Source organism: Ascaphus truei, chromosome 14 (genome assembly GCF_040206685.1).
Source record: "Ascaphus truei isolate aAscTru1 chromosome 14, aAscTru1.hap1, whole genome shotgun sequence".
Taxonomy (NCBI): domain Eukaryota; kingdom Metazoa; phylum Chordata; class Amphibia; order Anura; family Ascaphidae; genus Ascaphus; species Ascaphus truei.
Window position 1 is genome coordinate 52,919,950 of NC_134496.1, and position 13,899 is coordinate 52,933,848.

General features: G+C 43.6%; 2 protein-coding genes across 5 annotated transcripts in view; one reads left to right on the forward strand and one right to left on the reverse strand.

Annotated features, from left to right (window-relative positions):
• Nucleotides 1-705: 705 nt before the first annotated feature.
• DYNLT2B (dynein light chain Tctex-type 2B) lies at nucleotides 706-7,106 on the reverse strand. The gene is made up of 5 exons (XM_075571012.1): nucleotides 6,959-7,106; nucleotides 3,672-3,805; nucleotides 3,281-3,350; nucleotides 2,425-2,488; nucleotides 706-1,108 (listed from the first exon to the last, which is right to left on the reverse strand). Exons 1-5 carry the CDS (start codon nucleotides 7,021-7,023, stop codon nucleotides 1,061-1,063), a joined length of 381 nt encoding a protein of 126 aa, XP_075427127.1. The 5' UTR covers nucleotides 7,024-7,106; the 3' UTR covers nucleotides 706-1,060.
• Nucleotides 7,107-7,351: 245 nt separating this feature from the next.
• Nucleotides 7,352-13,899, forward strand: part of LOC142466172 (programmed cell death protein 1-like) — a 43,681-nt gene continuing 37,133 nt past the window's right edge. For 2 of the 4 annotated variants that reach the window (XM_075571013.1, XM_075571014.1), the window contains exon 1: nucleotides 7,703-7,794. In XM_075571013.1, the coding sequence (XP_075427128.1) occupies nucleotides 7,715-7,794 (80 nt within the window). In that variant the 5' untranslated portion in view covers nucleotides 7,703-7,714. The other 2 variants (XM_075571018.1, XM_075571015.1) reach the window with 2 other exon arrangements.

The window sequence follows — 13,899 nt, forward strand, 5'->3', positions numbered from 1 at the left end:
CGTGACCGGCCCTGCGCTCCAGCAAGCGCGAAATCTAAAATTTGGATAAGACCCACGCTTGCAGAAGCGTAGGCGAGCCCCTGCTAAAGCCGCTCTCATTGCGGCTGCAGGGGCTCACTGGTAAGTGAGAGCGCGCCTCAGCACGGGACCATGCCCGAGGCCTAACGCCCCAAACCCCACCTCGGCATGGGTCATATAGCAGTCACTTACTGCTGGAGCTTCCAAAGTGACTCCCCAGTGGCTGACAAGGCGTTGCGTGGCCAAACTTTGGAAGCTCCAATGGTGATTGTCTGCTGTCACCCAAGCTGGCAGCACATGTTGAGGTGCGGTTTGTGACCTTACTAAGCACGCGGTTCCCCCACACGCTCAGGACACTAGTGCCTGGGATCGGGCAAACAGGTTTTTTTATTTAGCAATAGTCTGATGAGTAGGCAATAGGATTTCTCAATTAGGGGTTCGCAGAACAAATATTTTCTAGCAGGGTTTCACAATATTAAAAAAAAAAAAAAGTTGGAAACCACTGGATTAGTTGTTATACTTTCTATGATCCAAAGATGGCAGGCACACCCCAATTTTCTAATGGTGGGCGAAAACGCTGTACTAGGTGCTCAAGCAGCAAAATAACACTCTTTAGACTGCAACAGGAGGCAGGATCCTGCGGCACTCAAAAGTTATACCAAGATAGTAACAAGATTAAAAAAAATAGACATTTAAAGTCCTTTTATTATTGCAGACATGGTGCGCAATGTTGCAGGGAGAACCCTTTGTCGGGGTCAAAACACACAAGTCCGGGTACTACAAGTTAGTTGTTATACTATTATTATTTTTTTTTACATTAATACATTAGTAATCAGCTACATTACTTTATATGTAATGCATTTCCAATATATCACAGATTCACACAAATATTTATTATACTACATATGCTCAAACATGGATGTGGGTTCACATGGTACAAAAGCATGTTTATTTACATAAATATCTGTGTAGTCTTCTATGATGAAACTGGTTCACAATATCTTCTGTTTAAACATCACATAGAAATAATTATCTTCTCAAACTAATAGTAGAAACAGCCAAAGGCAGCAACAACACAAAACAGATATTCCTAAGAGGAGGAGAAAAAATGAATATATTTAGTAAAAAATGTAAAGCAAAAGAAGTGCAGGGAAAAATAAAGATATGCCATTCAATTAATTAGAATATGTTCCAGAACACTTCTACATCAGAGGTTTAAGTTGTATGCAATATCGAAAGCCTTATCCAACGTAACGAAACATCGCTGCATTTCTAGCAGATGGAAAAGATGAGAGCAAGCACACAAAAGTACAACGCTATCTATCGCATGCATGATTAGTATTTCCTTTAAAAGGTGGGGGTTGGAACACCAGCAGAACAAGATACAAGCAAAGTATTTTGCGTGTGTGGACTGAAATGTATCACTGTTACTGACATGATGAACCGTAACAACATTTCCAAAGAGAGAATACATCAAATGTCAAAATGTCATTACTGTGGTGATGGGCATTCAGAGGTTTGGTTTATACGACTCTGTACATGCATCCGGCTGCTCTGACTGATATTTCTTGTTTGTCACCAAATACAACATCTGATAAGTATCTTATTATATTTAAACCAATCTTGGATTATTGGTGAAACCTCTACCGGATATCACACTGCAATCTCGCGTTAACAGATATTCAAATCAATGGCCGTGAAGGTGGAATCGCGCCGAGATATCTGGTATCAGAGCTTAATAAATCCTGGTCTGAGGGGTTTATGGGGGAATCATGCAGCGTCCTTGATTTCAGGGAGGTATCTGCTCACCCCACCCTACCCAACTCTTAGGCCTGTTCTATAGTGCCGGGCGCGCGCTGCACCGCGCGCGGCATTGATAGTTGGCTGACGTTACTTAGCCTTTCTATAATGGCGCCGCGCGCACGGCAAGGAGAGTAGGACCGGCCGATAGGGGGAAAGAAGAAAAAAAGAAACAAATCGCACCGCTACCGCCGCTGAAAATGTAAGTATATGTGTGTATGTTTGTATGTGTGTATAAGTGTGTACGTTTGTGTGTGTATGTGTGTGTATGTGTGTACAACGTATTAAAAAATTTTATTTCAGGTTTTATTTATTTATTTTAACACACACACGCGCATACACACAGTCGCGCACAGTATATATACACACACACACGCATACACACAGTCGCGCACAGTATATATACACACACACACACACGCGCGCACGCGCATACACACAGTCGCGCACAGTATATACACAAAACGTGTGCGGCACGCACGCGTGCACGGCCGCACACACTATGTAACAGCCCTTAGTTGTGCTTCTGCTCAGGGGATAAAATGAACCAATTTAGCTAAACACATTCAGATATTAATCTGGCTGCTAAAAATGTCTGGATCTTACATTCATGAAAACATCTTCAGCGTAGGTATCGGTGTCAGCGTCCCAGAAACATCGAGCAGCCATTCTAAGGAGAGAGAAGAAAACGCACCAAAGCATTAACTTGGTATCCTAAATCAGATATACAAGAATATATTGCCCCTGCAAGCCTATCCCTCCCACAGAATGTTGTATATTGACTGAGTGTGAGACCTGGTGAACATAGTTAATGACATCACAAGATTCTGAGTGTTTCATGATATCACCGACGCACTGAGAGTGCTCATTTGCATGTCATTTCCCAGAATCCCTGGCTGCAGCGGAAGCATTGTATGCTAAGAGATAATGGAAAAGGGGCTGCAGTCCTGTCTGAGACATGCAAATGTGCTCAGTCACAAGTGGGTTATAACATGATATCACTGACAAAGTGTGTAATATTTGGCAAGTAGACGCATTCCCATCTGCATCAGACTCCAGACCATTATCTCCAGGATATGCATATAATTGTGCCTGTACTGACTTTACACAGAGCTTAGTACACTGGCAGCAAACAAAATATCTTTCCAGAAATGTCACATTTTCCTCTCATCTTCAACACAAATGACAATAATTCCAATACTAGAAGGGAGGACTGTGCCAGGGATCACAACCCAAGCAAAAGAGGTGTGTTATACAGGGGGGGGCACCCCTTCCTTCTAGTATTGGAATGACTGTGTTTGCATAGGAAGCCCCCTTATAATATCCTGTCAATCAGGCAATTTATATAATTTGAGATTACAAAACTGTTGAGCAATAATCCCTTAGAAAGGACATAAGAGGATAATAAATGGTTAACTCTCACTATTTTCTCTTTCCAAAACAATGAAACACAAACACTTACTTCACTCCTTCCCCTCTCTGTTCACCAATCACAACTTGCACAACCATTTTGTACCGGTCAAATCCCATATCTGTGGGAATAAAAGAGAGTGAGAATTAATGTGGAATGACCATACACAACATTGTCACAATGGCACCAGGTCAGGTAGAGTAATCTGTAACACTGTTGCACAACAGGGCACTCATAGCATTGAATGTGCAGACCACTCAACATAAACATCTCAAAAGCAGAAATAGTTTTATGTGTACACTACCTTGCAGCTAGTTTTGAGATGATTAATTTAGTGTTATTTAAATCCTAATCTTGCCTTGTTTAGCCAGCAACTGAAAGCTTTGCATATAGTATACCTGATAATGACAGACATTTCTCCGGGTGTTTATACTTGTTTTACCTTTGAGTTTATCCTTTATTGTCTCTGACAGAAACCGTGTGAGATGTGGCACCTCTTCAGGTACGTACTGTTTGTTTGCGAGTTCTTCCTTCAGCACGGATCGGATACATTCCTTTACTGTTGCTGTTTTAAACCTAACAGAGAAAACAAACATAATAGCGTCACAGCTAAAACAGACTCCATCTTTGGAAATAACATGACGTTGCTCGTGGTATTCCCATCATGTTTCACATTTCATTTCAAAAGGCTTGTGCAGATATGGAAATAATAATGAGTGAGAACCATTAAAATGAGACTCACTTCTAGCAAATGAGATTGCATTTAAATGAGACTCTCCCAATTAGTGAGACACTCTGAGTCAAACTGCCCTACCAGTCAAACTCATTCCTAATGAGTGCGACCGGCTCTCGGCGAGTGCGACCGGCTCTCGGCGAGTGCGACCGGCTCTCGGCGAGTGCGACCGGCTCTCGGCGAGTGCGACCGGCTCTCGGCGAGTGCGACCGCCACTGGCGAGTGAGCGCGACACTCGGCGAGTGAGCGTGACTCCCCCTCCTCCCTCCAGTGATACCCAGGCCCAGCAGTGCTGCACCCTGACACATCGTTACCATTTAAATTCATTACATTGTTAGATACATTGTTATTGTATACATTATTAGATATATTATTATATACACCAGATATATTATAATATTAACAAGTGAGACCCAAGAAGGGTAAAAAAGAGTTAGCTCCCACACAGAGTGGGAGCTATGACCCAGACACATAATGCAGTGCTATAATGGTGTGCGGACCTGAGGACTTATTCTCATTACTTTCACTACCAAACGAATAAGTATATATGGAGATACAATACAACCATTTTTTCTCCTGTATACGCAGGACTTCCTTGTGGGGATGAAAGTGGAAAATCACCCTGGATAGGGGGAAAGATGGCGGTGCACAGCGTGCCAACAGGTGCCTCACACAATGTGGTATTGGAGTAGGGCCATATATATATATCATCACTGTCCTCTAGGGGCTGGAACAGTGCAGTAAGTGTGCTTTCCAGTCCACAGAGTTAGACTACTAGGTCCCCAGTGCAGCCGGCGACGCATGCGGCAGTGCGCACGCCTTTCACCAGCCCCTTACCTACTCCCTGGCTGTCCCCGGTCCCTCCGCGCTCCCAGACTCACTGCGATGCGTCAGCTGGCAGGGGCTACAGCCAGTTTGTGATCCCGAGCGGCGACGCGTCACGTGGTGTGGCAGGGAGCCAATCAGAGAGGCGGGGGAGCGGGAGAAGTCTGCTGAGGTGTGTGTTGTGTGTGTAGGGGGGCATGGGTTTATTTTTTCCATTTGGCCGGCATCGTGGCCCCACCCCCTCGTCATGGCTGTGCCCACACAGCCCGTTTTGGCCACGCCCCCTGCACACCTCAGAACGCCACGAGCAGATTGCGGTATAGCGCTCTGCATGGAGGAGTTTCTCTGGGCTTAACGTGGGACTGAGCTCCCCTGGGAAGAAAGGACGACAGGGCCGTGCTGAAGCATCTGCTCCAAAGGACTTACAAACAGATAAGCAAAAAACCTTTATTGCCGTATGCAAAGATTGTGTAGATTGTTACATATGCCAGGGCATGTTTTGAGCGTGGGAACCAGCTTAGCTGGCCACCCAGCTAGTGAGGGCGAAAGCTACGGTGAAGTTAGCTTTCCCTAAAGGGAATAGGTATTATTTTTATGTTTTGTTTGGACTTAAAGGGACGGTGGGCCTGTTGTATGATTTAATCCCTGTAAATAAAACTCCTGCAGTTAAACTTTATACAGTGATTCCGGACTTAAATTGGGACAAAAGAGACTGCAACGTGGTGTGGGCATCACAATATATATGATAAATAGTTATTATGATGTACATATATCATACATAGATATATAGATATATATATTGCAGAATAAATGAGTTCTTCCGTATTAGGTGATACCTTTTTTATTTGTACTAACAATTTGTCATAGGACAAGCTTTCGAGAGTTTTCCTCTCTTCCTCAGGTCAGGAAAACTCTCGAAAGCTTGTCCTATGACATAAATTGATAGTCCAAATAAAAAAGGTATCACCTAATACTGAAGAACTCATTTATTCTGCACTATCGCAACTGGACTAACACGGCTATTTCCATTATATATGATGTACATATGATATATAGTTATTAGATACATGATATATATATATATATATATAGATATATATATATATATCTATATATATATATATATAAAATGATGTACATATGATACATAGTTTAGATACATGATATATATGGTTATAATGTACATATGATAGTTTAGATACATGATACATTTTATATATATATGACAGTTATTAGTAACTATATTATATACAGTTATTATGATATACATATATGATACATAGTTATTAGATACACGATGTATAGTTATTATGATGTACATATATGATAGTTATTAGATGCATGATATATATATATATATTACATAGTTATTATGATGTACATATATGATAGTTATTAGATGCATGATATATATATATTACATAGTTATTATGATGTACATGTATGATAGTTATTAGATGCATGATATATATATATATTACATAGTTATTATGATGTACATATATGATAGTTATTAGATGCATGATATATATATATATTACATAGTTATTATGATGTACATGTATGATAGTTATTAGATGCATGATATATAGTTATTATGATGTACATGTATGATAGTTATTAGATGCATGATATATATATATATATATATATATATATATATATATATTACATAGTTATTATGATGTACATATATGATAGTTATTAGATGCATGATATATATATATTACATAGTTATTATGATGTACATATTTGATAGTTATTAGATGCATGATATATATATATATTACATAGTTATTATGATGTACATATATGATAGTTATTAGATGCATGATATATATATATATTACATAGTTATTATGATGTACATATATGATAGTTATTAGATGCATGATATATATATATATATATATATATATATATATATATATATATATATATATATATATTACATAGTTATTATGATGTACATATATGATATATAGTTATTAGATGCATGATATATATATATTACATAGTTATTATGATGTACATATATGATATATAGTTATTAGATGCATGATATATATATATTACATAGTTATTATGATGTACATATATGATATATAGTTATTAGATGCATGATATATATATATATTACATAGTTATTATGATGTACATGAGCCACTGACTTGTGCTGGAAGTTGGGCCGGAGGCTGTAGGAGTTCCCGGAGCTCTCGGACGTGATGTCCCCCATGGCGGCCCCGCTCTCTCTCCCTCCCTCTCCCCCGCGCTCTCTCCCTCCCTCTCCCCGGCTCTCTCTCGCTCTCTCTCCCTCCCTCTCCCCCGCTCTCTCTCGCTCTCTCTCCCTCCCTCTCCCCGGCTCTCTCTCGCTCTCTCTCCCTCCCTCTCCCCCGCTCTCTCTCGCTCTCTCTCCCTCCCTCTCCCCCGCTCTCTCTCCCTCCCCCCGGCTCTCTCTCGCTCTCTCTCCCCCACTCTCTCTCCCTCCCTCCCTCTCCCCCGCTCTCTCTCCCTACCTCTCCCCCGCTCTCTCTCTCCCTCGCTCTCTCTCCCTCCCTCTCCCCCGCTCTCTCTCCCTCCCTCTCCCCCGCTCTCTCTCCCTCCCTCTCCCCCGCTCTCTCTCCCTCCCTCTCCCCCGCTCTCTCTCCCTCCCTCTCCCCCGCTCTCTCTCCCTCCCTCTCCCCCGCTCTCTCTCCCTCCCTCTCCCCCGCTCTCTCTCCCTCCCTCTCCCCGGCTCTCTCTCTCCCCCTCTCCCCGGCTCTCTCTCTCCCGCTCCCGCTGGACACAGGAAACACACGCGGCTGTAACACGGCGACGGGAGGTAAGCGGCGTGTCCCGTCACCACGGCAACCACCCTCACATCCGCCACGTATGGGCAAGAAGACTTCCGGTGACCTGAGCTACCATGGTAACAAGGGGAGTGCTGCATGGCGGCCATATTGTTTTGGGGCAAATTACCATCATTTCTACAGGAGAGTTATGTGTCTCCATGTTATCTGTGCCCACGGTGTGTTATCTGTGCTCACTGTGTGTTATCTGTGGCCACTGTGTTATCTGTGTGTTATCTGTGCTCACTGTGTGTTATCTGTGCTCACTGTGTGTTATCTGTGCTCACTGTGTGTTATCTGTGCTCACTGTGTGTTATCTGTGTGTTATCTGTGCCCACTGTGTGTTATCTGTGCTCACTGTGTGTTATCTGTGCCCACTGTGTGTTATCTGTGCTCACTGTGTGTTATCTGTACCCACTGTGTGTTATCTGTGCCCACTGTGTGTTATCTGTGCCCACTGTGTGTTATCTGTGCCCACTGTGTGTTATCTGTGCTCAATGTGTGTTATCTGTGCTCACTGTGTGTTATCTGTGCCCACTGTGTGTTATCTGTGCCCACTGTGTGTTATCTGTGCCCACTGTGTGTTATCTGTGCTCACTGTGTGTTATCTGTACCCACTGTGTGTTATCTGTGCCCACTGTGTGTTATCTGTGCCCACTGTGTGTTATCTGTGCCCACTGTGTGTTATCTGTGCTCAATGTGTGTTATCTGTGCTCACTGTGTGTTATCTGTGCCCACTGTGTGTTATCTGTGCCCACTGTGTGTTATCTGTGCTCACTGTGTGTTATCTGTGCCCACTGTGTGTTATCTGTGCCCACTGTGTGTTATCTGTGCCCACTGTGTGTTATCTGTGTTCACTGTGTGTTATCTGTGCCCACTGTGTGTTATCTGTGTTCACTGTGTGTTATCTGTGTTCACTGTGTGTTATCTGTGTTCACTGTGTGTTATCTGTGCCCACTGTGTGTTATCTGTGCTCACTGTGTGTTATCTGTGCCCACTGTGTGTTATCTGTGCCCACTGTGTGTTATCTGTGCTCACTGTGTGTTATCTGTGCCCACTGTGTGTTATCTGTGCCCACTGTGTGTTATCTGTGCTCACAGTGTATTATCTCTGTGTTATCTGTGCTCAATGTGTGTTATCTGTGCTCACAGTGTATTATCTGTGCTCACTGTGTATTATCTCTGTGTTATCTCTGCTCACTGTGTATTATCTGTGCTCACTGTGTATTATCTCTATTATCTGTGCTCACTGTACATAGTGTGTTATCTGTGTGCTCACTGTGTGTTATCTGTGCTCACTGTGTATTATCTGTGTATTATCTGTGTGTTATCTGTGCCCACTGTGTATTCTGTGTGTTATCTGTGCTCACTGTGTGTCATCTGCACTCACTTTGTGTTATCTGTGCTCACTGTGTATTATCTGTGCTCACTGTGTGTTATCTGCACTCACTTTGTGTTATCTGCGCTCACTGTGTATTATTATCTGTGCTCACTGTGTATTATTATCTGCGCTCACTGTGTATTATTATCTGCGCTCACTGTGTATTATTATCTGCGCTCACTGTGTATTATTATCTGCGCTCACTGTGTATTCACCACATACATGTTCTTGTGGCTGGAAGAAAGAGGCTGCACAATAAACCTCAATGTATTAACAAAAACAGAATTTATTTATTTATAAAATATTTTACCAGGAAGTAATACATTGAGAGTTACCTCTCGTTTTCAAGTTATTCCTGGGCACAGAGTTAGGACAAATAATACATGGTTACAAATACAGTTACATAAATGAACAGGGTATACATTATATACAAGACATTGCATGCACAGTTAAAGAAAATATATATTATGGGCGAGTGAAACAGTTACAGACCAGATTAAAATGTGAGACAGCCTTAGATTTGAATGAACTTAAACTGATGGTGGATGTGAGAGTCTCTGGTAGGTTGTTGCAGTTTTGGGGTGCACGGTAAGAGAAGGAGAAACGGCCGGATACTTTGTTGAGCCTTGGGACCATGAACAGTCTTTTGGAGTCTGATCTCAGGTGATAGGTGCTGCATGTGGTAGGGGTGAGGAGCTTGTTCAGGTAGCTGGGTAGCTTGCCCATAAAGAATTTAAAGGCAAGACAGGAAAGGTGAACTTTGCGCCTAGATTCTAGTGATGACCAATCTAGTTCTTTGAGCATTTCGCAGTGATGTGTGTTGTAGTTGCATTGGAGAACAAAATGACAAATTGAATTGTAGAGGGTGTCAAGTTTGCTAAGGTGGGGTTGAGGAGCCGAGCCATATACTATGTCTCCATAGTCAATAATTGGCATTAGCATCTGCTGTGCAATACGCTTTCTGACCAGGAGACTTAGAGAGGATTTGTTCCTGTAAAGTACCCCTAGTTTGGCATAGGTCTTGGCTGTCAGGGTATCAATGTGCATTCTGAATGTTAAGTTGGAGTCAAACCATAAGCCCAGGTATTTAAAACTAGTGACAGGGGTTAGGGTGATGTTAGTGTTGGTTCTAATCTGGAGCTCAGTCGCTGGAAGCTTTACAAATTTAGTCTTGGTCCCAAATACCATTGTTACAGTCTTGTCAGTGTTTAAAAACAGTTTGTTTTGGGAAATCCAGTTTTCGAGTCTCAAAAAGTCAGACTGAAGTATGTGTTGAAGTTCAGAGAGGCTATGGCTGTGTGCATATAGGATTGTGTCATCTGCATACATGTGTATTGAGGCTTCCTTACAAGCTGTGGGAAGATCATTAATGAAGAGTAGGGGCCCCAGAACAGAGCCTTGCGGGACACCACAGGTGATATCCAGGGAGTTGGAGTTAGAGCCTGAGATGGACACATGTGGGGATCTTCCTGATAGGTTGGACTGAAACCAGTTTAAAGCATGCTTCCCTATTCCAGAGCTCTGGAGTTTGTTAAGCAGGATAGCATGATCAACTGTATCAAAAGCCTGTGCAAAATCTAGGAATACTGCACCAGTGAGTTTTCCCCGTTCCATTCCACACTGGATTTCATTGCAAACTTTTAGCAGGGTAGTTACGGTGGAGTGTTTGGGACGAAAGCCAGATTGGAATTGGCTAGGGAAATTTGTCTTGGTATAGTAATCGCTTAATTGGGAGTGGACACATTTTTCCATGACTTTGGATAAAATTGGGAGAAGTGAGATTGGTCTGTAGTTTGAGGCAGTGTTTTTGTCCCCACTTTTGAAGATTGGGACAACTCTGGCAGTTTTCCAGGTCTTAGGGATATGGCCTGCAGACAGGATAGAGTTGACTATGGAAGCAATTGGTTTGGCAATGGCTGGGGCACCAAGTCGTAGGAACCTAGATTGTAGTAAGTCAGGTCTGCATTGGCTGCTTAGTTTGAGTTTGAGGAGCGATTGTGTAATCTCCTCTTCAGATACTGGGCCAAATTGAAAATTATGGGCAGTGTTGGGAGGGGGTGGGACTATAGGGGTACTCCCAGGATGAGATTCAGGTTTGTGGTTTGGGCTGTGTTTTGCTAATAAGTTAGTGGCACACCCCACAAAGTAATCATTGAATGCATTTGCAATGTCAGTGGGGTTTGTCAGAGTAAAATCCCCCTTAGTGATATTACTTGGTTGTTGATGGTTAGAAGGCTGGAATATATTGTTGATAACCTTCCAGAAGTTAGCTGGGTTTGATGTATTTTGGTGGAGATTGTCAGAGTAATATTGTGCTTTTGCATGCCTTGTTTGACTTGTGCACATGTTCCGCATGCATCTGTAGTGATTGAGTTCCTTGGTAGTGCCAGTTACTTTGTAGCTTTTCCACAAGGCATCCCTGAGCTGGTAGATTGCTATAAGGTCAGATGTAACCCATGGAAGATGGGCCCCGCTTACCCTTATTTTGCGTATTGGAGCATGAATATTGCAGAGTTTTAAGAACTCGGATTGGAAATAGTCGAGCGCAGAATCAGGGTCGGGAATTAAATCGATTCTGTGCCATGGGCAGTTGGTAAGGTCATCCAGAAACTGTTGTGGGTTAAAGTTCTTAAACGTTCTAGTGAGGAGAACTTTAGGGCTTGAATGGTCAATGAAAATGTCAGGAAGGATGCCAGAGGATTGGATTCTGCTGGGGTTTGTGGAGAGAATCCAGTCTAGCAAGGAATAGTTATGCGATTTCAGGTTTGTCCGTGTGGGTTGGGAAATGAGTTGTGATAGGTTAAGTGACTTGAGTTGTATCTGGATTTTATGTTTTTTAGGGTCAAGCCAGTTGAAGTTGAAATCCCCAAGAACTAGCAGCTCACTCTTCTCGTTCAGAGAGGAAATGGAGCCAAGAAACTGGGTGATATCCGCCAGGGATTGTAGAGGGGCTTTAGGGGGGCGGTAGATGCCAGCGAGCAAGATGGGCTTAGAAAAGGGGAGGCAGATTTTGCCAACTAGAATTTTAAAAGAGGCTGGGCTTGGGGGGCAATTTAACAGTGTAAATTGTAATGTGTCTGCAATATAAAATAACACCCCTCCTCCTCTCTTGGACCTGTCTCTCCTAAAAATGGAGTATCCCTGAATGGCGATATTTGCATCAGGGGTTTTAGGGGTTAGCCATGTTTCTGTAAGAATGATGGCTTTGGGTTTATGCATAAGGCACCATGCCCTTAGTTCGTCCAGTTTGGGCAGCAGGCTCCGGATATTTATATGGGCGACAGATAGCCCTTTTTGGAATTTAAAGGGGGAATTCTCAGGGGCATGGGACAGATTTGAAATGGGAGGACCTGGGTTAGGTTCAATATCACCTGCTAAAGAGAGTAATAGTATGAGCAGAAATTTGGGTAGTTGTTTGCAACTTGTATATTTGTGGTGTTTGCCATTAGAGTGAGCAGTGGTTGGTGTGCTGGTTTTTAGAGTTCTCCACCAACATTCCGTAGATAGTGAAAGGCTTTTGAGTAGTCCAAGGTGTATGGTGATGTTGGGTGTGGGCCAGGATGGAGGAGTTTGTAGTGTATAGAGGGAGTAACATCTCCATGAGGCCAGGAGAAAGAAAAAAGTTAAGATACATAGCAGGTTTATGATGCCAGAGGTAGGCAGTACTGCATGGAGCTGTTGTGAGTGTGTGCAGACTAAACAGCAGGGATGTGCCTGTTCCTTGTCAAATGTTTTGCTGCATTGCAATGCTAGTCAGTTCTGGGTTTCAGTGGGCTGAGTTGGTGTGGGAGTTATTTTTGTGCAGTCAGTTTTGGGAGAGGCTGCAGTGAAATAAGTTGTAAAGGGGTGTGGGGTTAAAATATGCAGGTTAACAAGCATGGGATCAAAGTGTGGTCATATAAGCTCACCGTTTGTTGCCTTGAGTAAGAGTTTGCAGAAAGGATGCAGTCCCCAGTCACCTCTAGTCAAACTGTAGTCTAACTATTATTGTCACTTAAAATGATCACTTTAAATGCATCACTCTTAAGATGCCAATGCTACCTTGCCAATGCAAGGGGGATATGTGTTTTATACATCTAAAGCAGTCACATGACCCTCCCCCCACCCCAATAAATCAGCTCGAGCTACAGAGCTACATCCAAAGTGACACAACATATAGTGCAATACACTTCAGTGCTTATCTGCTCATGCGTAAAGGTCATTTAGTTAAACCCTTTGGCCAAAAGGTTATAAGCCTACAGCCACTTCACAGCATGCCCAATCTGCAGGCCCTAAGGCTAGGTTCCCAGCGCGCGCCTCTCACCAGCCCCTTACCTGCTCCCTGGCTGTCCCCGGTCCCTCCGCGCTCCCAGGCTCAATGTGCACTATGACGTGTCAGCCGGCAGGGCTACAGCCAGTTTGTGATCCGTGGGGGTGGGGTGGTGTGTGTGGGGTGGAGGGGGGGGGGGGTGTCTCTTAGTGCTCACGCAGGCAGAAATAGGTACAATGGGCACAGCTAGGGTGACCAGATTTTAAAATGTTAAAACCGGGTCTCCCTCCCCTCTCTCTTCTCTTTCTCCTCCTCCCCCCATCCTCTCCTCCATCCTCAACCTTCTCTCTCTTCTCCCACCATCCTATCCTCCATCCTCCACCTTCTCTCTCTTCTCCCACCATCCTCTCCTCCATCCCCCTCATTCTCTCTCTTCTCCCCCCATCCTCTCCTCCACCCCCCCCCCATTCTCTCTTCTCCCCCCATCCTCTCCTCCACCCCCCCATTCTCTCTTCTCCCCCCCCCCATTCTCTCTTCTCCCCCCATCCTCTCCTCCACCCCCCCCATCCTCTCCTCCACCCCCCCCATTCTCTCCTCCACCCTGCCCCCCATTCTCTCTCTTCTTCCCCCATCCTCTCTCTCCTCCCTAAACTGG

Bases quoted from the DNA above. Each gene is read 5' to 3' on its own strand.
- DYNLT2B (XM_075571012.1), bottom strand. From the start codon at position 7,023: ATGGGGGACATCACGTCCGAGAGCTCCGGGAACTCCTACAGCCTCCGG. The intron at 3,351-3,671 runs GTAAAACAAGTA...TTATTCCCACAG, and splicing joins AATAAAGGATAAACTCAAAG to ATATGGGATTTGACCGGTAC. The intron at 1,109-2,424 runs GTAAGATCCAGA...TCCTCCTCTTAG, and splicing joins CTGAAGATGTTTTCATGAAT to GAATATCTGTTTTGTGTTGT.